General features: G+C 39.6%; 1 protein-coding gene across 1 annotated transcript in view; it reads right to left on the minus strand.

The window, feature by feature from the left end:
• LOC124805082 (nuclear cap-binding protein subunit 1) overlaps positions 1 to 27,332 on the minus strand; it is a 174,774-nt gene that overhangs the window by 12,942 nt on the left and 134,500 nt on the right. The window contains exon 14 of the mRNA XM_047265516.1: positions 2,777 to 3,050. Coding sequence (XP_047121472.1) covers positions 2,777 to 3,050 — 274 coding nt within the window. The remainder of the gene's footprint in view (positions 1 to 2,776; positions 3,051 to 27,332) is intronic.

Genomic DNA, 27,332 nt, shown 5'->3' on the forward strand with positions numbered 1-27,332 from the left:
AGGACTGAGAGGCAAGGATGGAAGTGAGAAATTCCTGGAAGGTTTGGAGAGGGTGATTTTGAGGAAGAGGAGGTGGGTCCCACTGTGACTGAGGACGGAACTGTTCCAGGCAGGGTTTAATTTTGATAGTGTCTTGGGCAGTTGGATCATTAGGAGTAGGATTAGGATTATTTTTCTTCATGGCAAAGTGATATTTCCAGCAGAGAGTACGAGTGTAGGACAGTAAATCTTTGACGAGGGCTGTTTGGTTGAATCTGGGAGTAGGGCTGAAGGTGAGGCCTTTGGATAGGACAGAGGTTTCAGATTGGGAGAGAGGTTTGGAAGAAAGGTTAACTACTGAATTAGGGTGTTGTGGTACCAGATTGTGTTGATTAGAATTTTGAGATTTTGGGGGGAGTGGAGCTGGAAGTGGGAGATTGATTAAATGGGAGAGACTGGGTCTGTGTGCAATGAGAGGAGGTTGAGATTTGTTGGAAAAGTTGTGGAGGGTGAGTGAGTTGCCTTTCTGGAGGTGGGAAACCAGGATATTGGATAGTTTTTTGAGGTGGAGGGTGGCATGCTGTTCGAATCTGTGGTTGGCCTGTAGGAGGATGCTCTGAACAGCCGGTGTGGATGTGGGAGAGGAAAGATTGAGGACTTTTATTAAGGATAGGAGTTGACGGGTGTGTTCATTGGCTGAGTTGATGTGTAGGTGAAGGATTAGGCGGGTGAGGGCTATGGATTGTTCAATTTGGAACTGGTATAGGGACTGATGGAAAGAAGGATTACAGCCAAAGATGGGAAATTTAAGTTTGACGCCTTTGGGGGTAATGCCAAATGTTAGACAAGCCTGAGTAAATAAAATATGGAAGCGTAATCTGGCTAGGGCGAAGGCATGTTTGCGGGGGGAATGTAAATAAAACTTAATGGGGTTGTTGTGGGGATGTTGTGAGGATCTGTCCAATGGCCAGCTTCACACATTCGTCCACATCAAACCCACCAACAAGCAACAGTACCTCCATTATGACAGCTGCCACCAATTCCATATCAAACGGTCCCTTCCCTACAGCCTAGGTCTTCGTGGCAAATGAATCTGCTCCAGTCCTGAATCCCTGAACAATTACACCAACAACCTGAAAACAGCTTTCGCATCCCGCAACTACCCTCCCGACCTGGTACAGAAGCAAATAACCAGAGCCACTTCCTCATCCCCTCAAACCCAGAACCTCCCACAGAAGAACCCTAAAAGTGCAACACTTGTGACACGATACTTTCCGGGACTGGATCAGACTCTGAATGAATGTGGCTCTCCAGCAGGGATACGACTTCCTCAAATCCTGCCCTGAAATGAGATCCATCCTTCATGAAATCCTCCCCACTCCACCAAGAGTGTCTTTCCGCCATCCACCTAACCTTCGTAACCTCTTGGTTCATCTCTATGAAATCCACAAACCACCTTCCCTACCCTCTGGCTCCTACCCTTGTAACCGCCCCCGGTGTAAAACCTGTCCCATGCACCCTCCCACCACCACCTACTCCAGTCCTGTAACCCGGAAGGTGTACACGATCAAAGGCAGAGCCACGTGTGAAAGCACCTACATGATTTACCAACTGACCTGCCTAAACTGTGACGCATTCTATGTGGGAATGACCAGCAACAAACTGTCCATTCGCATAAATGGACACAGGCAGACAGTGTTTGTTGGTAATGAGGATCACCCTGTGGCTAAACATGCCTTGGTGCCCGGCCAGCACATCTTGGCACAGTGTTACACAGTCCAGGTTATCTGGATACTTCCCACTAACACCAACCTATCAGAACTCCGGAGATGGGAACTTGTCCTTCAATATATCCTCTCTTCCCGTTACCCACCAGGCTTCAACCTCCGCTAATTTCAAGTTGCCGCCGCTCATACCTCACCTGTCATTCAACAACATCTTTGCCTCTGTACTTCCGCCTCGACTGACATCTCTGCCCAAACTCTTTGCCTTTACATATGTCTGCTTGTGTCTGTATATGTGCGGATGGATATGTGTGTGTGTGTGTGTGTGTGTGTGTGTGTGTGTGTGTGTGCGCGAGTGTATACCTGTCCCTTTTCCCCTCCTAAAAAAAGTCTTTCCGCTCCCGGGATTGGAATGACTCCTTACCCTCTCCCTTAAAACCCACATCCTTTCATCTTTCCCCCTCCTTCCCTCTTTCCTGATGAAGCAACCGTGGGTTGCGAAAGCTTGAATTTTGTGTGTGTGTGTGTGTGTGTGTGTGTGTGTGTGTGTGTGTGTGTGTGTGTATGTGTGTGTTTTTTTGTCAGTGTCTGTATCAACATACCAATGCTTTTGTTTGGTAAGTTACATCATCTTTGTTTTTAGATATATATATTTCCCACGTGGATAGTTTCCCCCTATTATATTCATATAATTGTTTAGGAGATAAATTTGTCTAGAGATGTTCAATTGATAAAATAACACTATTCCAAACGGCCTCAGAACATTTTTCATTGATTTATTTTTTTATTTCTACAGATGTACCTTACATCAGGAAAACCAGAATTAGTGTGTAATCTTAATATGCCATGCTTCATATTTTTTCTGAGGAGCAATTGTACAGTTTCTAAACATTCATCAACTACAATTAATAAGACTCATAACTACACAGAAACTGTTAAGCTGTTTAAAAAAGGAAGAAATGCTACAGTGGGGACTGTAGCAGTGGCTCTGTATGCCTCAGTCACATGTTATCCTATACATTCAAAATTAGGGCAGAATTTATGCATTTCTTGAAATTGCTAAGGGTGCATACCTGGAAAATAATAAGGAAGAGGGTCTTTTGCACTCCCTGTGCAGTTTCCAGCTTCTCTTCCATACTATCAACAAGTGCTGTGGAAGCATCTTCATCTCGTTTCCGAGAGCTGCTGTTACCACCTCCTTCTCCACCATCTCCATCATCTGACTCGTCAGTATCACTCTCCGAGCGCGGAAAGTTTTCCCGTGCTTCTTCTAGATCACGTGCTAAACGAGTCACATGCTTGTTCATCTTGCGAATTGTCAAGTGGAGAATTTCCCATAAATACATCCTGGATAGTGGAAAGCATAAAGATGTAAAATGGGGGAAAAAAGGAACTTAAAGATAATCAACAATCTTTCCATAGTGATTATTACAGAGCTAGTTGAGCCATGGTACTAATTTAGTGCAGTATTTAATTTAATTTTATGGACTTCTGTTTTTATATCAATATGGCAAATGAGTAACTCAGCATTCATTTCTATATAGCTGATACCATCAATAAAGTTGTTTGTTGCTAGGGTTATTGTCACTGCATTCTGCTAGGGTATTGATAGTGCTAAAACATTTTAAGTAGGGTACGAGTCAACCACATTTTATTTTTAACCTGTGATGTAATAGGCTTTTGCCTACGTTAATTTATTAGTACAAATATCACAATAGTAGAATATCTGGTATCTAATACACAATGTCCATGATATAATATCATTTTATGGTATTACATCACTGACAAGTCATATCAGCCACTGAATGTGCTGATTTTTGTGGTATTCATTACCAATCCTGTCCTGATATCTACATTTCTAGTTTTCCAGGAGGCTTTCAATGTTGTTCTTCACAACTAGCTTCTAACCGAATTCCTTGCCTTTCGATTATCATCTCAGTTATACAACTGGATTCACATTTTGCTGTCTCAAAGGATACAGTTCATAGCAGCTAAAGAGAAGTTATTGAGTAAAACAGAAGTGGTAGCTTGTATTCTCCAAGGAAGTGTTATAGGCCACCTGCTGTTTCTAATCACACAAATGATTTAGGAGACAATCTGAAAAGACATCGTAGAGTGTTCACAAATGATAGGATCACTTACTGTCATTTACATGGCAACTCTCACTTATTTAAAGACTGTTGAGTCAAATAAACACCAAGGACTGCAATTACGAACAACTTAAATTGGAACAATCACATAGAATACGTTGTGTTGAAGACAAACCAAAGGCTGCATTGTGTCGGCAGAACACTTAAAAAAAAAAAAAAAAATGCAACAAATCTACTCAAGAGATTAAAAAAAAAATGCAACAAATCTACTCAAGAGACTGCCTACACTATGCTTGTCTGTCCTCTACTATAATACTGCATTGTATGGGATCTTTACTAGATAGGATTGACAATGACACTGAACATTTTCATAGAAGGGCAGATTGTATAGTATTATTGAGAAATTGATGAGAATGAGTCAAGGATACAATACACAAGTTGGGGGTGGAGATCTTTTCTTGAAACTTCAATCACCAGCTTTCTCCTCTGAATGAGAAAATATTTTGTTAATCACACACACATAGTGAGAACTACCATCATAATAAAACAAGAGAAATCTGAGCTTATATGGAAAGATTTTGGTGTTCATTTTCCCCACATGTTGTTCAAGAGTGGAATGGCTGAGAAATAGAGTGACAGTGGTTCTGTGAAACTCTGCAAAGCACTTGGATGTCACTTGTAGAGTAGCGATGTAGACATAGAGTTTAGTATTCTGGTCTGAGCTGCTGGAGTTTGTAGTTGTGTGTGTAAGGTGTGCTTGCTTGTGTGAATGAATGGTGTATGCTTCTCTTTTTTTGTCTGATAAAAGTCTGTCTCTGAAGGCTTATGTGTATGTGCATTTTAATTGTGCCTGTCTGCAACTTAATGTGTCATCTTTATGGTAAGTAGCAATCTATTTTTTTCTACATTGTAGACATAGAGTTTTTATTTTACAGAGTGCGATTCAATATCTAAATGATTCATGGTAATGACCATGGAGTTGAAGTCAACCATTCGATAAAGTGATTAGGAAATGCATCCTACACAGGAAAAATGTTTTCAAAGTTAATTTTGATTGTGAACCTAAGTATGTCAAAGGTAATCGATCCAGTATTGATTTAAGTTCAGGAAGTCATTTCTGAAAGTATTCGTATGGAGTGTAGCCATGTATGGAAGTGAATCATGGATGATAAATAGTTTGGACAAGAAGAGAATAGAAGCTTTCGAAATGTGGTGCTACAGAAGAATGCTGAAGATTAGATGGGTAGATCACATAACTAATGAGGAGGTATTCAATAGGATTGGGGAGAAGAGAAGTTTGTGGCACAACTTGACCAGAAGAAGGGATCGGTTGGTAGGACATGTTCTGAGGCATCAAGGGATCACCAATTTAGTATTGGAGGGCAGCGTGGAGGGTAAAAATCGTACAGGGAGACCAAGAGATGAATACACTAAACTGATTCAGAAGGATGTAGGTTGCAGTAGGTACTGGGAGATGAAAAAGCTTGCACAGGATAGAGTAGCATGGAGAGCTGCATCAAACCAGTCTCAGGACTGAAGACCACAACAACAACAACAATCGATGCAAATGTACCACCAAATATAACGCAATTTGGCACACACTAGTCTAAAGCTTCATACTTTCTACTTAAGCTATATTTGTGGATAGACTATACAAGAATTTATTTGATGTACAGTTGTGGTAGTCAGCCCTGGTAATAAAGCATATTCCTGCAAACTGAGAGGTTATGGGATTGATCCCAGCCAGACCTCACAAATTTTCAGTCTGTCTTTAATCTACATTCACCTCTCCACGGCGTGATGAATAGTCAGGAACAACGCATGGTTCGGAGCACATGTTAAGCTGTAGGCCCCCTTTCACCCGGTTGCATAAGAGGGGTGGATTAGGGACATGCAAGTTCACAATGTGGTGTCCAATTGAAAGTCCTACACTTGGCCATTGGGCCAAGTGCTTTATTATTATTACAAATGTTATAAGTCTTTGGCCATGCTTATTATATATCTAGTTCCCATTGCCTCTTTGAACAGCTGCTGCAGAAACATTTTCACTGGCTCATGACCAAGTGATTATCATTGATGAGTTTCAGGCTACTAAATTACTCAGTTACACAATATTTATTAAACTGTGGCAATTTTCAGAGAAGGCTTCAAACAGCTGGTTCTATTCATAACACTGGTATCAAATTTTGTCAGTTAATCAGTGCATAATTTAAATACCCCCTCCCCCCTGGGATCCATGGACCTGACAAGATGGAGTGGCTTGGGTGCTTCAATAATACATATAAATGTACCATGTGCACTCCACAATGGATAGGTATCTGTGGAGAAACCGACTAATCCATGGTTCCCGAAGAGGAATGGCAGCACTTTCAGTAGTTGCTGTGGAAACAGTGTGGCTGATTAACTTATCTGGCCTTGTAATGTAAGCCAATGTGGCCTTGCTGTGCTGAAACTGCAAAGGACTGAAAACAAGTGGGAACTACAGCCATGATTTTTTTCCCCCTGATGGCATGCAGCTCTACCGTATTGCTTAGCAATGATACCACTCCCTTGGGTAAAATAATATGGTGGTAAAAATAGTCCCCCCTTTGGATCTCCAGACAGGAACTACTCAGAAGGATGACATCATCAGGAAAAAAAGAGAGTAGCATTGTACAGGTCTGAGTGTGGAATCTTAGACCTCTTAATCAGGTTGAATTTAGATATAGTGAGAATTAATGAAGTGCAGTGGCAGGAAGAAAAGGATTTTTGGTCAGGCCAGTACAGGGCTATCAACACAAGATCAGACATAGGACTATGCAGAGAAGGTTTGCTAATGAATAAGAAAGTAGGAAGTTGGGTAAGCTGTTACAAAGTGAATAGTGAATGCAATATCATAGCCAAGACAGACATGAAGCTGACCACATCTCAACAATTGTACAAGTTTGTATGTCAACTAGCTCTGCAGATGATACACAGGTTGAAAGAATGTACGATGAGATAAAAGAAAATTATTCAGATAGTTAAAGGAGATGTAAATTTAAGTGTCATGGATAATGAATTCAGTAGTAGGAGAAGGAATTGAAGAAAACATAGTAGACTGTCAACTGGGGGAATGGAATCAAAGAGGAGGCTGCCTAGTAGAATTTTACACAGAGCATAATTTAACTTTTGGTAGCACTTATAGTGAAGGAAGGCTTGTATACATGGAACAGACCTATGAACAGTGAGAGGTTTCAGATGGATTACGTAGTGGTGAGATAAAGATTTCAAAACTATATTTTTACCCATAAGACAATTCCTCAGACAGCTGTGGGCCCTGAGCATAATTTATTGGTTATGGGCAACAAACTAAAACTGAAGAAACTGCAGGAAGGTAAGATATAAAGAAGATGGGACATGGATAAAATGCAAGAACCAGAGGCTGATGAGAATTTCAGAGGGAACATTATGAAAAGTTGGACTGCAACAGAGGAAAGAAACACAATGGAATATGAATGGGTAGCTCCGAGAGATGAAACAGAGAAGGCAGCAAATGATCATATAGGTAACACGACAGTGTCTTTTAAAAAGAAAACACCCTCATAATAAATGATATATAATTATTTATTTAATCAAAGTGTAACACTTTATTTTATATGTTTAGAAGAGTATGTTTAGGCATTGCTTTGTGAGCAAACAATGAAGTGCCAATAGTTTACTGAACTAGCCATAACAGCTTTTTCCCATGAAACCTGAAAAGCGCATTACTGGTTGTAATGCAAAAATGTTTTCCTGCTTTTGTAACACTTTATTTTTGTAACCTGTATTGTTTCCCTTTAAATCATTCACTTTTGTAGAATCTTTCTGTAATTACTAAATCATACTTCTGGAATAAACATGCCATTAAACCCTGAAGATGCTGCTGCAAGCGCCGTTGTTTTGGTGGAAGAGGATTGCAGCATGAATTACACTGTGAAAGTGTTGACAGCTATACATTTCACGATTTGCAAAACTGTTCAAAGGTACAGGGAAACTAGAGTTTATGCAAGGAACCAGGGTTGGGCTTGAGAAGGGCAACATCGCCAAGTGATTACCACTTCTTACTACAGCTAGTTCTCCATAACCATCATACCATCACCACTGAAGCACAAAATTGACTCAACCAACTTTGAGAGGTCAATGTTTGTGAGACAACCATCCAAAGAAGACTGAAAGAAACTAATCTTCAGAATGTCTGCTACAGACCCAAAATTCACCAGAGGGCACTGCACAGCTTGACTAGATTTCACAAGCGAATACGAGGGCAATGCAGAAAGTTTTTAGCAGCCCGTAAACTGTAAGGCGGAGGACAATGGGGTTGTTTTCATTCGAAAGAACGATGTTTTTCGACCTTGGGACGTGCGCGTGCAGCCCCTGGCTAGCGGTGATTCCCCCACAGCGCGGTAAGAAAGCACAGGCAGTGCTGAGTCAGAGACGGTGCAGGATGGAGCTGTCACGCCGCGACTTTCGCGCCATGATTTTTTATGATTATAAAAAGGGTTTAAGTGCCAAAGAATACCATTCTTCTTTGCTGCGTGTTTTTGGTGAAGCTCCCCCTTCTAGGCCCACAGTTGGAAATTGGTTTCGCGAGTTTTTGAGGGGTCGGCAATCAATTGAAGATGAACCTCATCCCGGTCGGCCAGCAACAGCTGTGACTCCTGAAAACATTGATGCTGTGAGGAAAATGATCAAAGAAGATCCACATCTTACATTTTGTGACATTGGAGGGACCCTAAATATTGGATCAACAGCAGCACAGACCATCGTTCATAGTCACTTAGGCCTTACTAAGAGATGTGCCTGTTGGGTGCCACATTCCCTGGCAGAAAGCCAAAAGGAGGCGAGAGTGGACTGGTGTCGTTCCATGCTCGAAAAATTCAATGGAGGGAAGTCCCAAGACACCTACAATATCGTCACAGGTGATGAAATGTGGGTCTACCATAAAGACCCTGAAACGAAGAGACAGTCTTCTGTGTGGTGCTTTCCAGGGGAGGAACCACAAACAAAAGTTCGACGAAGTCGGAGCTCTGGAAAAAAGATGGTAGCAGCTTTTTTCACAAAGATCGGGCATCTCACCTCTGTGACCTTGGACACACTTCATACAGTCAATGCTGAATGGTACATGAACGATTGTCTTCCAAAAGTCATCGCCACATGGAAGCCACAGCATCCAAAGTCCAAGAATGGGCACCTTTTGCTGCATCACGACAATGCATCTGCGCACAGGGCTGCCAGAACGATGGACTTTCTGGAGAAGGAAAAAGTGGGAGTGTTACCCCATCTCCCCTATTCACCTGACCTGGCCCCCTGTGACTTCCTTCTGCTCCCTAAGACTAAGGAAAAAATTTGAGGGCAGTGGTTTTCATCAGATGAAGAGGCCATTGCAGCGTACCAGAGTGCACCAAGTGACATCCCAAAAGAAGCTTGGACTGACACATTTTCTAAGTGGTTTCAGAGAATGGAAAAAATGTATACATGCTAATGGAGAGTATTTTGAAAACTTGTAAACGTTTTTTTGCAAAAAATTTTTTTTCACACATGGTGCTAAAAACTTTCGGCATAGCCCTCGTATTGTGGCTGGAGAGTACAACAATACGAGCAATGATGAATCATGATTTTGCCTGGGATCTCATGAGGGTAGAAATAGGATCTGGAGAACACCCAGGGAAAGATATTCCCATTGTATACTGTCATCCAGAACACCATTTCAGGATGTGTGCAGGAATCAGTGAGACTGTAAGGATGGATTAGGCCTTCAGGGAGCATGGAAACCTTATTGTACATCAGTATGTGGAGGAAATCCTTTTGGATCATGTTGTGCCTTTTTCTCCGTTTACTGGTGATGGTTTTACACTAATGCATGACAACGCACACCTGCTTGTTGCTAGAGTTGTGCAAAAGTTCTTGGATGAACTGAAGATTCTTGCTAGGACTTGGCCTGCTCGCAGCCCTGACTTGAATTCTGCTGAACACGTGTGGGATCAGGTGGGAAGAAGGACTATCAGCAGTATTCAGTACCCTGTAAATATATGGAGGTCCTTTTGAGAGAACGGGAGATGATTCCTCAAGAGAACATAGCAGCATTTACCAGGAGCATGCCCGAATGGTGGGCTGTCGTGATTGGTGTAAGAGGAAGTAACACAAGTTTTTGATGATGCAAAGAGAGGTATGAAGTATTTCGTGAAGCGTAGAAAACCAGAACAGAGATTTATTTATTTATTTATTTATTGCTATACGTATTCCGCAGATCCAGTTCTGCGTGTTAATGCATGGATATGGAAAGAGTTAAAATCATTTATTCATTATTACATTAGTTTCCATAAGGACAATAAACAAAGATTAATAATACAAGTTGGAAACAAAATCATTAGAATAAAATTACACTCCCAAGCAGAGTTCCAGATACAACATTCTGATTTTTTCCAAACAATTTTTTACAGATCACCAATTAATCTGATTAACACAGAAAGATATACTGAGGCAGGAATATACAACAGTATTTGGGAAATAAAATTAGCTATCTCTGCTATAGAATTCTTCTAGAGAATAGAAACTTTTTTCAAGCATGAACTCCTATAGATTATTTGTAAACAGTACTTTTTATCTCTTCGACACTTCATATAACTTGGAAGTGAATTGAACATTTTTGTGCTTTTGTATTTCAAACCTTTTTGCACCAGGGACAGATTTTTCAGGTCACAGTGTATGTCACATTTCCTCCTTGTGTTATGGTGATGGTACATTTAACTTGTTTCATGCTGAGAAGGAATGTGAAGCATGAATGTCATGAATGAAAAGATATATTGTGAAGCAGCAGTTAAGATCCCTATTTGTTTAAAAAGATCGTGACATGAGATTCTTGGAGGCGCTCCACACAAAATTTGGACAACCTTTTTCTGACTTGTAAAAACCTTTTTCGATAGTGGTGAATTGCCCCTGAAGATTATTCGATAACACATAAGTGAATGAAAGTAGCCAAAGTAAGCAGATTTTGAGACATTTATGTCTTGGATTTTTGTGATTATCTGAGTGGTAAATGTTGCTGAGCTGAGCCTTTTCAGGGTTTGGTTGATGTGCTGTTCCCAGTTAAGCCTGCTACCTATATATATGCCCATGAATTTCAAACAATTTGCTCTCTGTATCTGCTGGCTCTCATGTATAATGTTTATTTCCTGTGCACTTTTGAGACCAGAATGGAAATTAATATAATTAGTTTTCCCGAGGTTTATTGATGGAGAATTTACTGTGAACCAGTTCAGAACATCCTCAAGTAAATGGTTGGCATTTAATTCTAGATCAGAGGGTACCTTAGTGTCTATTACTACACTTGTGTCATCAGCAAACACTGTAAAATTGCTTGCTCTGTTTGAAGACAATGGTAGGTCATTGATATATATGAGGAATAGCAGGCGACCAAGGACAGAACCTTGTGGAACTCCACATTTTACTGTTCCCCAGTCAGACTTTGCCCCTCCTATGTGACTATTGTTCCATCTAGCACTGTTTTCTGTTGTCTGCCCTGTAGGTAGGATTTGAGCCAGTTGCCAATTTGTCCTCGGAGTCCATAGTGGCATACTTTCTCTGTACGTATTCTACGACTAACACAGTCAAAAGCTTTAGACAGATCGCAAAATATGCCCACAGACAATGGTTTTTGGTTGGGGCATTCCAAAACATTATTTGTAAATGAAAATATTGCTTCAGTTGTGGAGATACCTTCTCTGAATCAAAACTGGTTTTTACTCATTATTGCATGTTTTCCTAGGTGACTAACTATTCTGGCATATACTAGCGTTTGGAGAACTTTAGAAAATGTAGTCAAAAGAGAGATAGGTCGATAGTTTGTAACAAATGAGTCATTGCCTCTTTTGTAGAGGGGCTTTACAATAGCATATTTCATCCTTTCTGGGAAGATACCTTGTTTGAGAGAGGCATTGAATATATGAGCTAGGACTTCACTGAACTCATTGCAGCAGGCTTTTAGCAATTTGCTAGAGATGTCGTCAACACCAGTTGAATTTTTTGCTTTTAAACAAATAATGGTTTTTCTTACTTCCTGTACTGTTATAGGGGCTATACCTATCTGCTGTATGGAGTTTGGGAAATGACCTTTCAGTATTTTTAATGCTTCTTCTAAGGAGTCATTGTGTTCTGCTTTCTCAGCAACACTTAGAAAATGCTCACTGAAAATTTTTGCCACAATTTTGATTTTGTACCTGTTTCACTCTTTATCACTTCCCATATGGTTTTGATTTTGTTCTAGATTTACTAATTTTTGAGCACAGTTACAAACTTTTTGACTTCTGAATAATTTTGCTTAGTACTTTGCAGTATTTTTGTGGCAGTGTACACTTCTTGTTTCCTTTTGCATGAAATCTTAATACCAGTGGTTACTCAGGGCTTTTTGGTATGTTTTGTGGTTTGGATCTTGTATATACTTTCTGGGAAGATGCTTTCAAATCTAAGTGCCACTTCATTACTGAAAAAATTGAAGTTGGAATGTAACAATACCAGAGAAGGAAAGTTGCTACTCACCATATAGCGGAGACGCTGAGTCGCGACAGGCACAACAAAAAGATTCACACAATTATAGCTTTCGGCCATTAAGGCCTATGTCAGCAGTAGACACACATACACACACGCGCGCACACACACTCATGCAAATGCAACTTGCACACACGTCTGCAGTCTCGGAGAACTGAAACCACACTAAAGGCCTTAATGGCCGAAAGCTACAATTGTGTGAGTCTTTTTGTTGTGCCTATCGCGACTCAGCATCTACGCTATATGGTGGGTAGCAACTTTCCTTCTCTGGTATTGTTACACTCCATCCTGGATTGGAATTCATATTTTCTAAATTATACATAGGTGCCCAGTCTGTGGCTTGGAGATATGATTTAAAAATCTGGATGGTTTCTTCATTAACTGTCCTAACTGTTTTCCAACAGGGACCACTATAATTCACATAAATACTTGTGCTGTTTATAGTGAGTCTTTGTCCATCAGATAAACCATTTATGACTTGCCTGGTAGTCGTATCACCTATTTTGGTCTGGTCTATAAATATATTATCGATCAGTGTGCTTATACAAGAAGTTATTCTAGTAGGGAAACTATCCACAGAAACCAGATTATATGTGGACATCAGATTTTTTAGGTCCGATCTGTCTTTAGAATTTGTTAGAAAGTTAACATTGAAGTCCCCAAGCACTATCACATCTGTTTTGTGTTTGAATATGTATACTAGGAGAGCATCTAGCTTATTCAAAAAGAGACTAAAGTTCCCTGAAGGTGTTCTGTATATTTTGACTATTGATATATGGGAATTATTCAAGGACAATTCTGTGGTACACACTTCCAAATGATGTTCTAAACAATAATTCTGCACATTAATTACTCTACACGTGATATAGTTTTTAATATAAATGGCAACACCTCCGTTTTCTTTACATTATCTACAAAATGATGTTGATAAATAATAATTGTTTATTATAAGTTTTTCTATACCAGAATTAATATGGTGCTCACTAAAACATAAAACATGGGAATAATCTATACCTTGTGGCTCATGTATATTGATTATAAGCACACTGATCTTACTACTTAGGCCTCTAATGTTCTGGTGATAAATTGCAAGTTTTTGTTTAGCAGAAGCAGTTACACTCCTTTCTCTAAAAAAGAAGTTTCGATTGAAGGTCTGGGCAATATATTTTTTACTACCCATCTCTCCAAATTAGTCTGTTTCCACACACTTGGAGATTGGGAAGATGCACTTTTTTCTTGTTTTTTCACCATCCAGTTGTCCAATGTAGTCTGCCTATATCCATTCCTGCAATTATTTTGTGTCCTGGTACATTCTTCAAGCAAATTTGATTCTTTTGTGTTCACATTGTTCCTTGCCTTTGCAACTACGTCACAAATTATAGTAGCTAAATGATTTTTTCCATGGCAGTTAAGGTGAAGACCACGAGTGGTGTAAAGGTCTCTGCCAAATTTGTGAGTTTCGATCCTATGAGTATTTGTAAAATTGCTGCAGATATCTGCATAACATCTATTTGTTGCAATTACTGCCTTGTCTATACACGAGGATTGTAATACGTCATGACTGTGTGGAATATCAACTACAATTACGTTGGAATGCTTCAGGTGGTTTAGAGTTGATTTTAAGACATTAGCAGCATGCAAATCTTTGTTATGAGCAACATCATTTGAACCACCACAGATCACGATGGATTACCTTAAGGAGTTTCCTCAAAATTTGCAGGAAGAGTGAATCCAATTGTGTTACTACCTCATCTCTGGCTTAATTTATTTATATTTTTTTGTGATACTGAGGTGGGACTGTACCACATTATTTTATCACAAAAATAGTAGCTTAGTGTCACAAAAGTGACAAAAAAAAAGAAATGGAATTGTTGCACTTTTTGGAATTGTTGCGCTTTTTGTGTAGTGTATAAAAATGTAGCAAATGAAGCAGGCACAAGGGACTAAAGACATCTAAAAATGTGCCTGACAGAAAGTACTAAATGGATAGGCAGAAATAGGTAGAGGACAAGAGAGAGAGAGAGAGAGAGAGAGAGAGAGAGAGAGAGAGAGAGAGAGAGAGAGAGAGAGAGAGACTGTTTATAAAACAACTAGAGAGACCATTGAAGGAAATGGAAGAACTCGTATGAATATCAAGAGCTCAGGTGGCAAGACAGGACCAAAAAAAGAAGGGAAAACTGAAAGGTGGAAGGAGTATATACAGAGGATATATAGTGGAAAAAAAACTTAAATATAATATTATTGGAACAGAAGAGGAAGACACTGAAGATGAGATGGTAAGATGCAATAAAGTGTGCCTCTGACTGATGTCAGACAGAACACATACGACCCATATGTGAAGAGGATAATGGCTCCTCAACTTCTGTTTCAGTGCAAATGCACAAATATTGTCTGAACACCTACGTGAATTAGAATTCGCGAGCACCGAGTTTTATGGACGAGCACAGCTGCATTGCAGCATGATAAGTGTCCAGGTGGCCGAAGCAGTTAAGGCAACTGCTCATGAGAAGCAATAAATCTGGGTTTGAGTCTGAATCTGGTACAAATTCTCAATTTTCACCATTGCATTAATACAATGCCAGTGTGGCTAGCCATCATAGTTTCCCACCCATACTTTTCCTTTCCTTCCTACTTTTCATGTTTACAGATATGGTACTGCATGAAGAATTTGCCAGGGCACTGTAAGACTTAAGAGGAAACAAGGATTGTATAATAATTTATTATGCTAATGATTGCTTAGATATATAAAAACAAATGCACGTTACTGGTTTTGGCAAATAGCTGCCATCTTCAGCTGTGCGTAATCCACAAAAAGCTTCGTACAGACAAACAAGTATAATTAGACACTTTGAACATTATAAAGTCATTTAACATTTTAATGAATGTACATCATATCATCTCATGATCAAAGACATGGCCACTGGAGTACGTGACATTTCCTCACAATTATTAAAATCCTTGGGAGAGCCAGCCATGAAAAAATTATTGCACTCTGACATCAGGAAGAATGTAATAATTCCATATCCAAAGAAGGCAGGTGCTGACAGGACTGAATACTACCGAACCATCATTTTAGTAAGTCATGGTTGCAAAATACTGACACATATTATTTACAGACAACTGGAAAAAATGATATAGGCCAACACTAGAGAAGATCAGCTTGGGTTCCAAAGAAATGTAGAAACACACCATGCAATATTGACCCTTCAACTTATCCTAGAAGATAGCCTGAAGAAAGGAAAAGTTACATTTATAGATTTAGAGAAAGCTTTTGACAACATGGACTGGATCTACAACTCTTTGAAATTTCGGAAGATGGCATCAATAAAATATAGGGAATGAAAACCTATTCACAACTTGTATACCAATCATACTGCAGCCATAAAAGTTAAAAGGGCGTGAAAGGAAGCCAAAGCGTGAGAAAGGGGTGTGACAGAGTTGTAGTCTGTTGCTGATGTTATTCAGTCTGTGCATTGAGCAAGCTGTGAAGGAAACCAAGGAGAAATTTGAAAAGGGAATTTACACCTGGAGAGAAAAAATAAAAACTTTGCGATTTACCAATGACAATGTAATTCTACCGTAGATGATTAAGGACCTGGAAGGACAGTTGAACAGAATGGATGGTTTCCTGAAACGAGATAATAAGATGAACATCAATAAAAACAAAACAAGCATAAAGGAATGTAGTCAATATAAGTAAGGTTGTGATGATGGATTTATATGTGAAAACGATGTCATTGCCACCTAGAGGTACAGGTGTCACAACTATAGAGCAATGAAGGCTGACTAAAACCAGTGCTGGAACTGGTGGTCTACCAGTAAAGTGCATGTATGGAAACCGGCAGGTAGCGGGATCAAATCCCAATTGGACTATGGACTTTTCAGTCTGTCTTTCTGCCTTTTAACCTACCATTCACCTCTCTATGACATGGACATTTGTCAGAAACGTTGTTCAGATTCCATGTTAACCTGTAGGTCCCCTTTCCCATTAGATAGCTGTTAGGGACAAGCGAATGTCCAAAGTAACAACCAATTGAAACATTTACCCAAGGACACTGAGCCACATGAAATTATTATTACCAGAATCAATACATATAATAAATGAAAGTCCCTCACTAGTTTTTCAGCTTGTACATAAAGACTAATCTTGGGAAGTACCATATTTATCTGATTATATGACAAGGTTTCTTTCCCAGATTCGGCATTTGAAAAATAAGGGGTCATCTTATATTTGCAGATTACGCAAGTTATGCTGAGGTAAACATTTTAAAATTGTTTAGTAGATTAATATTACGTCGTGTCTTACATTTACAAATGAAGGTTTGGCTACTGATTTTTCATACAATTTTTTTTAACAATCCCAAAGGAGAGGGCGTACCAAACAATGCTTGCATTCAAACATGCTTGGGATTTCCCGATACGCCGAAGCGCACGATACAGTATCGACCTCATTTGACCAGTCACGTGACATCTGACTCGTGTTGCTAGTGTAAGGGATAGGTGACAACAACAATCGAATGCTCTGCTTAAAAATTGACAATTTTGTGAAACACTGGAGGAAATAATAAGTTCTATCACCCTAGAAACTTTTGTTGTATTTGAACAGTTCTATCAACTTACAAACTTGTTTTGTACGAGGGCCACTCCAAAAGAAATGCACACTTTTTTCTTAAAAATCCATATTTTATTCTACATGTTTGAAAGTTTTACAGTGTGTAGATAATCCTTTAGGAACAATATTTTCATTTCTCCACACAATTTCCATCCCTCTCAACTGCCTTACGCCATCTTGGAACCAGCGCCTGTATACAAGCACAGTAAAATTCTAGACCAACCTGTTGGAGCCAGTGTCCACAAGAGAGTCATCATCTTCAAAGCTTGTTCCATAAAGAGAGTCTTTCAGTTTCCCAAAGAGATGATAGTCACATGGAGCCAGGTCAGGACTGTAAGGCGAGTGTTTCAGTGTTGTCCATCAGAGTTTTGTGATCGCTTCCATGGTTTTTTGACTGACATGTGGCCATGCATTGTCGGGCAACAGCAAAACATCCTGCTTTTGCCGATGTGGCCGAAAACGACTCAGATGAGCTTGAAGTTTCTTCAGTGTCGTCGCATATGCATCAGAATTTATGGTGGTTCCACTTGGCATGATGTCCACAAGCAAGAGTCCTTCGGAATCGAAAAAAACCATAGCCATAACTTTTCCAGCAGAAGGTGTGGTTTTGAATTTTTTTTCTTGGGTGAATTTTCATGATGCCACTCCACTGATTGCCTCTTTGTCTCTGGTGAAAAATGATGGAGTCCTGTTTCATCACCCGTCACAATTCTTCCAAGAAATTCATCTCCACCATTCTCATACTGTTCCAAAAGTTCGCTGCATACCGTTTTTCTTGTTTCTTTGTGAGCCACTGTCAACATGCTGGGAACCCACCTGGCACAAACTTTTTTTAACGCCAGCACTTTCAGTATTCTGCACACACTTCCTTCCCCTATCCCAACGTAGCATAACAATTCGTTCACTGTGATGCGTCTGTCAGCAGTCACCAATTCGTTAACTCCCTGCACATTGCCTGGAGTGTGTGCAGCACAAGGCCTGCCGCTGCGAGGACAATCCTCAATATTGCCGTGCTTGCTTTCATCACGTAACCTGCTTGCCCACCGACTAACTGTACTGCAATCGACAGCAGCATCTCCATACACCTTTTTCAACCTCTTGTGGATGTTTCCCACTGTCTCGTTTTCACAGCACAGGAATTCTATGACAGCACATTGCTTCTGACAATTGTCAAGTGTAGCAGCCAACTTGAAGACATGCTGTGACGGCGCCACTGGTGGGAACAGGTTGCACTAAGTTCGAAAACAAGTGGGAAGGATGTATCTACACACTGTAAAACTGTCACACATGCAGATTGAAAACTGTATTTTTACAAAAATAGTGTGCATATCTTTTGGAGTGACCCTCGTATTTGAACAGGATTGTAATAAAAGTTTTCATACATCTGGATACCGTATACATACATTAATGCTGCTTTTTAGGTAAAGATAACATTCATTGGGGAAAATCTTCTGCTTCAAAAACCATTACTTCATTCTGAACCCAAGTCAATATCTTATTTGTTTATGAGACACTGTAATGATTTGACACTTGGGTTGCAAATGAGAAATTCCTTCGCTGTTCATGTATTAGAATACTGCAGAAAAAAATTACCAGCTTTTAATCAGCTTTGGAGTAAGCTGATGACATTCAGATGAAATGAGAAAGAAAATTAATATAGAATTAAACGTCTAAAAAACAAAATAAATCACATTAAACTGACTTCAGTTGTTATCTTAACAATAAATTACAACAGAAAGACCTGTTTTGGATATAGTACCAACAGACATTACTACACTGCAGATTCAAGAATTGGACTGAATCGTAAGTGTGATCTTTTATTTACATATTAGTTGCTGTTGTTACATATGATGTGCACCCTGAAGATATTGCTGCCCACATTTCTCTGTTGCCAAAGAACACCACTACGCAACATTGGGTGAGGCACAGCAAAACAAGATTGGCAGTGAGTGAGCAGAAATTATGTTGTGTTGCCAACCATGGGAATGTATACTGAACTGACTTTAACATTGGACAAATACTCAACTATAGCATACATTTCTGCAGGATATGCTAAAAGTCTAAATTGGGGCCAATGGTATACTTATGTGTTTCATGCAGCAATGTTGTCGACACTTACCGTGAGGTATGACAGGAACAATAGAGGGTGTGTCAGCTGCTGGTTCTACGCAGCCAATGAGAGAGCAATAGGCAGACGGTATGCTTGGAAGCAACAGACATTGTAACATTCTCATGTCAGTATAGAAGTGAAATTCACTATGTTTTCGGGGAGGGGTGGAGGGTGAACAGCTGCTTTCCAAGTCCCATGTGAATCACAACCTCAGAAATTGCAAATTACTCAGGAGAAACAGCCAAATATTTGTGACAATGAAGATATAAGTTTCACTGTTGTCCCATTAGGAGGAGGAGGAGGAGGATGAAAAATAGTGATACCAGAGATGACAGTCTAAGTAAACAATAAACGTAATGAAGATAAAAATTAATGTAAACTGTTTCTTTTTGTTTATTTTATTTCTCCTAGCATTATCAAAATGTAAACAATCAATCAGTGTTATAAGTTTAGAATAGATGTATGTTAACCATTTCGGCATTTGTAATTTGCATTAGTCAGAATATGTTAAAAAATAATTTCTTCTCAAGGAGACTCTTAAAGAAAGGGATGTCGTCTCATATTCAGGGTCATCTTATAATCAGGTAAATTGGTACTTTAGGGATTTTGATAATCATGTCGGAATGGCACTGGATTTGGTGAGCTTTCAGGAGGCACAAATGTTATCTTTTCCACATTTACTGGCATTTGGAATGGCATCTTGTGGCAATGATGAAAGCTGAGAGCTACCATGCTAGCTGGAGCAGGAGGGTCCAATGGTGACTGCTAGTTAATGGGCAGCTCTTACAGACAGTATGGGGAAAAAAGGGGTTCAGCAGTTGTCCCACTGAAAAATGAGTGGCCACAGTCGCGTGAAACCTTTAACAACTGATGCATTGTGGTAAGTTATATGAAAGTTGTGATATTCAATTACCTGACGTTATCTGAATTCTAATCATAACTATACACACTGGTTCGTACACAAAGTTACTGTTAAGCCAGACAAGTCCTCCGGCCATAGATTCATAGTGCTACCTGTGTGGACTTGGGGTGGGTCATTAGTGCAATACAAATGTAAGTCAAGATTTTAAACATGGCTGCAACAGCAACTGTTGAAATTCTTCACGATAAAGGATGACAGCCAAAACAGTTGCAGGATAAAAATTTATTAAAATTCTTGACCAAGGTTTCGGTACATATAAATATACCTTCATCAGAAGTAAAAAATCCTGAACAGGAAGACACTTTCATTAGAAAAGCCTTAGCATCGGAAGTGAGAAACACAAAAGCTTAAGTAACAGTGAAATTACCAGAGTAATACAGGCACAAAATCTTTTAGTTACTTACTAAAATTACATCATGCGTGAGTGTCTAGCACATACCACAAGTGCCCTCTCTCGGGGAAACCATCTGCCCTAGTGCTTTCACACTCTTGTCTCGATAGTTCATAGGCGAAGTACTGGTGCTAAACTGTTCGCATTGACCCTGTGCCCATAGTCATGTTGTACAAATGGAGAAGATGTCTTAATTACTGACGACGCCTTTGGCACAATTGATTTATTAATCTCCATTGCATGATGTAATTTTAGTAAGTAACTAAAGATTTTGTGCCTGTATTACTCTGGTAATTTCACTGTTACTTAAGCTTTTGTGTTTCTCACTTCCGATGCTAAGGCTTTTCTAATGAAAGTGTCTTCCTGTTCAGGATTCTTTACTTCTGATGAAGGTATATTTATATGTACCGAAACCTTGGTCAAGAATTTTAATAAATTTTTATCCTGCAACTGTTTTGGCTGTCATCCTTTATTGTGACAAATGTAAGTGTAAGGAAGTCTTTTCTGAAGGTATTTGTATGGTGAGTAGCCTCGTATGAAAGTGAAATATGGACAACACGCAATCCAGACAATAACAAAATGATAAAGAAGAATGTTGAATATTAGAGTAGTAGATCAAATAGCAAATCAGGTGGCACAGAAATAACATGAAGGAAAAGAAATTTATATTGCAACTTGACTAAAGGATGGGAGGCAGCAATGTTGTAATGGAAATAAGTGTGGGGGTAAAAATTGTAGAGAGAAATCAAGACTTGAATATGGCAAGCACATTCAAACAGATACAGGTTGTGGTAGTTATGCAGAGATGAAGGGGCTTGCACAGAAAGGACTAACAAGGAGAGATGCGTCAAACCAGTCTTTGGGCTGAAGACAACATCAACAATTTAAATATGTGGTCATTTTTACCATATTAATGGTTAAAGAAGAGATACACTTGATTCAATCTAAGATTAACAACAGATCTAATGCACAGTGAGTGCTGTTCTTACAGGAAGACCACAGTGCAATTCGAGGTTCCTGAAAGTAAACCAGAGTGCCAACGGCGAGATTTTTGCCTTGATTTTATTCATAGCAAATGCAGCGCTCTCAGGATACTGAAAACTAATGGGTGGAATGTTGGCAACAACCAAGCTATTACATGCTCTATGCATGTGTGTTCAATAATCGACATGGCATTCTGCTTGTCAAACTAATAGAACTAACCTCAATGAAAATTACATGACACAGCAGTCAAATTAAAAGAGAAGAAAGGGAATCACTGACAAACTTAACACTCCATTTATGAAAACCTATAATTGTTCCAAATTTACAGTGATGGTTCAAGCAAGTATATCAGGGGGAAAAAAATGAAAGAACAATTTATGTTTCCTGCACAAATGACACATTGCAGCTGATCAGTATGAACTATTGATACGTTTTTGTTATTTTTGTCTTTTTGCCTTTATTTTTTGGGTACCTCCTTTTTCCTCGATCTTCTACTTCTGTGTGGTTTGACTGATGACCATGTTCTCTCTCCATGGAAGTTCACATAAGTTCTCTTTCAATTCTACCACTACACAGCTTTCTGCCCTTTCCCCTATCCTGCTGTTCCAGTACTTCCAGTTTAGACCAGCACTATCACTAATCCTGTTTGTGGCACAAACATACCAAGGCAGGATTGTGCTGAAAAAGTATGCAAAGTTGACAGCTCAGTAAACATCTCCATGCCTTTTCTACAACTGTCCTCTACTTAACCTATTAGGTCAAGGTAAGAGGTAGTCCATTCTCATATTTTGTAGCTATGTACGTTGTCACTGCAGCAATTAGATGGTTTTGAGACTTTTGATTACATCTATATTGATAGAATCCTCAGGTCATCCTGTTTCACTAATTTGCCTAAGTCCTATATCTTCTGGTTGTCTACAGCTCCTCCATGGCAGCTGAGAGCCACATGTCTCTCTCACAATAGTTCTTTAACTCCTTCTTACCCCATTTATCTTCCCATCTGTCCCTACTGCCATTTTCCTTGACTCTCCTGCCATCTACCCATCAACATTATGGTTGCCGAAGACACGAGTATATTTTGTGTGTGTGTGTGTGTGTGTGTGTGTGTGTGTGTGTGTGTGTTTTACTCACACTGGTTTCCGAATCAAAAGAATCCAGTATCATGTGATTTGATTCTGAAAAGTTGCAACCACTGCTCAAGGCTCCATTATGATGCCAGTCAGCCATGTGAGTGCAGACAGCCAAATTTTCTTAACTGTGGAATAACAGGATTACTGTGAACTGTCTGATAATTTTAGGATACAATTTTGGTAAGATTAGTGTATGACTTCAGTACATGCACAGACGGTTAAAAGATCTGATAACAGTGAAAAGGTCACAGCAGCAACTTTACAGAGTTAATATTGCCTGACGATACAGTCAATGATTCTGACATCAGTTGGTCATCAAAAATTCACTCATTATACTTACTTTATTCATTTCTGTCACTAAGTATAGCTATATTTATTTTACGTGTTACGAACATACAAAACTGTATGAATATTAAAAGTTTAGATGGCAAGGCAATACTACAAAAAAAGGGGAAGTTTGAAGATATACATAGAAGGTCTATACGAGGGAAACAAACACTGAGCTAATATTACAGAAATGGATGAAGAATTAAGTAAAGATGAGAGGGGAGATATGATACTGCAAGGAGAGTTTGACAGAGCACTGAATAAACTAAGAGGACACAAGGCCCTTGGAGTAGACGACATTCCCGCGTAATTACGGAGATCCTCAGGGAAGCCAGCCATAACAAATGATTGCACATCAAAATCAAATAATGGAAATTCCATGTAGGAATTTCAACAATGTAGGAAAAGACAGATTGCTAATTGCTGTAAAGAAGACAAGTTTAGTTGCAAACAGCCACAATTAAAAGACCCTTACACGAAGTTTTCAGCCACAACCTTCATCAAACACACAAATAAGCACAACTCATGCACACATGACAGTCAACTCTGGCAGTTCAGGACATAATGCAACTATCACGTGGGACAGCAACAGTAATCTGGAGGGGGGGAGGAAGGGGAAGAGGAAGGGATAGTAGTGTATGGATGGGGAGTGTGCAGGGAATAGAATGCCAACAGGTGTAGCATCAGAAGGTTGTGGGGCAGGGAAGTGGAGAAAAGAGGAGTGAAAAGGAGATGAGCAGTGAAAGTTGGGCGGTTGCATTGTCTGAGGGCAGCAAACAAAGAAGATGGGAGACAAAAATGGGAAGGACAAGACAGGTGGAGGGTGGAGGGTGTGGGGACAGTCTGTTACTGTAGGTTGAGTTATCCCAACGTCATCCTATGGTAACGTACTGTCCCCACATCCTCCACCCAACAATTTATACCCTCACTATCCTATCATCTCTTCCTCATTTTTGTCTCCCATCCTCTGCCAGTCCACCCTCTGTCCCTCCCATCTGTACACTACCATCCGTTCCACTTCCCTGCCCCCCCTCCAGGCTACTGCTGCCATCCCATGTGACAGTTGTATTCTGGTCTGATCTGCTAGGGTTGGCAAGCATGTGTGCATGAGGTGTGCTTGCTTGTGTGCACGAATGGTGTGTGTTTCTCCGCTTCTTTTTTTGCTGATGAAGGCTGTGGCCGAAAGCTTTTAATTGTACCTCTCTGCATCTTGTATTCTTTACGGTAAGGAGCAAATCTATCTTTTCCTACACTGTAAATAATTGCACTTGGTATGTGAGACATATGAGTCAGGTGAAATACTCTCAGACTTCAAGAAGAATATAATAATTAAGAGCTTGGAAAAAAGGCAGGTGCTGACTATTACCAAATCACCAGTTTAATAAGAACTGGTTGTGAAATACTGAGACGAATTATTTACAGAAAAATGGAAAAACTGGTAGGAGCTGATCTTGCGGAAAATCTGCTTCAGTTTCAGAGAAATGCAGGAATATGAGAGCCAATACTGATCATATGACATACCTTAAAAGATAGGCTGATGAAAGGTAATGTTCTGTTTATAGCTTTTGTTGATTTAGGAAAACGTTTTGACAATGCTGACAAAAGTGCACTATTTTGTGAAAAAAATCATCTAGAGTGAACATCATTTTGGCAATTGCCACTATCAAATCAAAATTCAGAGCTTTTAAAACAAGTACAATATTGCAGTGCCCGTGCTCTTTAGAATTACGATACATGTATGTCCGAAGGAACAGGCACTGCAGCAGCTACAGCCATTGTGAAATACACAAAATATACTCGCAGCTGCAAACACGGACAAACATCAACTGCATAATGGAACGACCACAATGAAAATTTGTGCTGCACCAGGACTTGAACCTTGATTTCCCACTCATCCCGAGAGGTTGCCTTACATCTACGACCTGCACTCGGACACCCAGTCACTTGCTCAGTATTGGAGGTAAATATGATATTGCAGTGCCTGCGTTGTCTGGAAGTAGTCAAGTGCTTGATGACACACAGCTGACATCATACGGAAGTTTGAGTCTGCCCATGAAACATGCTCGGATAGCCTAATTGTGAAGTGACCACTCATGGTAAGTGAGAATTCTGGATTTGAATCCCAGTCTGGCACAAATTTTCACTGTCATCATTCCATTATACAGCTGATGATTGCCCACATTCACAACTTCAACTTCAAATACAGTTCACATATTTCACAATGGCTGTACCCACAACACTGCTTGTTCCTTTCGGACCCTAGGCAAGTAGTGACTTACCATTAAAATGTGTGCCAAGTACAGGAATATACATAATGGGTGTATGAGTGCAGGTTGTAGACACATGGTTGACGATTGGTCATGAAACGTGCTCCATTCGCCTAATGGTAAAGCAACTGCTCGCAATAAGTGGGAAATCTGGGTTCAAGTTGCAATCTACACCTCATGTAGATTGTGAAAGAATGGTCAATGATATTATTAACAAATTCTTGTCATATAAGTTCTGAGTTTCGATCTGATGTCGGTAATAGCTGAAACAATGTTATAAATAATGCTTACATTAAGCAATCTTGACAGTTTTATTCAGAAAATATTCACGATTGCAGACTCAGAAAAAATTTATTTCATTTATTAATAACGAAATACATTATTCAAAATTCTGAAGGGGGCAAGCATACAGGGCAACTGAAGAGTGGTAATGAAACAATGGCAGAAGTGGGTGAAATGAAATATGAAAACTACATTTTCAATGAAACTATGTTATAGACTGTGGTACTGTAGCCAGTCGATAACACACAGGGGGAAATTGCTCAGGGTTCAGAGGTTGGCACTAGAGGTTCTGCTGTTGTCCGACAGCGTCAGGTGCCACCCGACCGCCGGCTGCACGAGTGCCGCACCCCCTGAGCTGAGGCACCATTGACACCACATGGATAAAGGACTGCCTGACTGCAGCTTTATCCAGTTCTTGCCCTATTGTCAAGTAGCCCCAATTAGCAGCAGTCAAGGATCATCAAAGTGCAGTCACAACTTTCTCTACAAGAGCAGTACATCAGAACTGGCCTCAAGACTTGTGCTCATTTCTGTATTGTGAATTGTTAAACATTCAACTTATCCTGGCATTGTCAAGGACATAAATAAGGATTTCATCAAAGATTTTTTTGTACCAGTGTTTAGTATATTACAATACTTCTCTCGGAGCTTGTGTTCTCTCATTCTTTTGATTTTTGCCTCGCAACCCAGACAAGAGAACTTTTGGCAAGCAGATTTTACTTCACAAACCTTTCGCACCCGATACAGAAAAACCATGTAAAAAACAACAACAACAACAACAACAACACCATGGTGATGAGACAAGTTGATTGAAATTGTAAGTATGATTTTAGGATAAATATTACAAAAGTTGAAACTGTTTTAACTACAACAGATTATAAATCCTCTGCAGTTACAAGTAATACAAAACACAGTATTAGTTTCCCATACCCTTACCTCTTACTCCTAGTGTATGAGTACCCACAATTTAGTATTTCATTGACCTCGGCAGCCAGAGACTGTCGTCATGTGCATACGAGTTGCTTGTGTGTGTGTGTGTGTGTGTGTGTGTGTGTGTGTGTGTGTGTGTTCTAATTCCAATGAAGACCTCTTTGGCCAAAAGCTTACTTTTCTGAGTCTTTCTGTTGTGCCTATCTGCGACTCACTATCTCTACTATATGGCGAGTAGCAACTATCCTTTACATAATCTTGTCATTAAAATGTATATAAATTTTGCGTAAGCTTTGCCACACTGAAAAATCAGATGTAGGTATGCTCAGTGAACTTCGGTAACTTCTTTAAAACTGTGAGATTACTTTTGTAAGAAGTCGCGAAATGACTATGGTAATTTTAACCTTAACCTAGTAACCTCTACATGTGTGCAATTAGCTTTAAACTGGAATTATAATCATTATTTAAGAGTCTAATATGGATTCAGTAGTCTGTATTGTCACAGAAAATATTTAATGGCAAATGGTAGAGTGTGTGTGGTGTTTTGTCAGTGTCTTTGATCTCTGATCAGTGTTGGTGAGTGTGCTTTTGTTGAGTGGCTGTGCAGCCACATGAATTAAATAAATACTTTTAACTTTTCACTATGCTTAGATTATTTGACTGCATTTTTGTAGTTTGATTTTGTGCGGCTACACAAACTTTACTTAATAAATATTTATTTGATTTAAAATTAAACACACAGGATTTGTCAACATCATGAATCCTACAGGACTTAGCCAGTCCTTTTTTAAAATTATTTGCATGTTTTATGTGCTGATTTGTCTACCTGCCGTGCATGTTAGTACTACATTTCTGAGGTTTGGGTAGGTGCGCCAGCTCCTGATTGAATCCATGTAGTGGATTAATGATGAGAACCTGTATGCCACCTAGAAGTGACTTTTACACAGTTTCCCAAATCTGACTAGGTGAATATTGGGCTGGCATCCAAGTCCTACCTAAGTTATATGATTCACAAACATTTAGAAAATGTTCACACACTT

The sequence above is a fragment of the Schistocerca piceifrons genome, chromosome 7, assembly GCF_021461385.2.
Source record: "Schistocerca piceifrons isolate TAMUIC-IGC-003096 chromosome 7, iqSchPice1.1, whole genome shotgun sequence".
Taxonomy (NCBI): Eukaryota; Metazoa; Arthropoda; class Insecta; order Orthoptera; family Acrididae; genus Schistocerca; species Schistocerca piceifrons.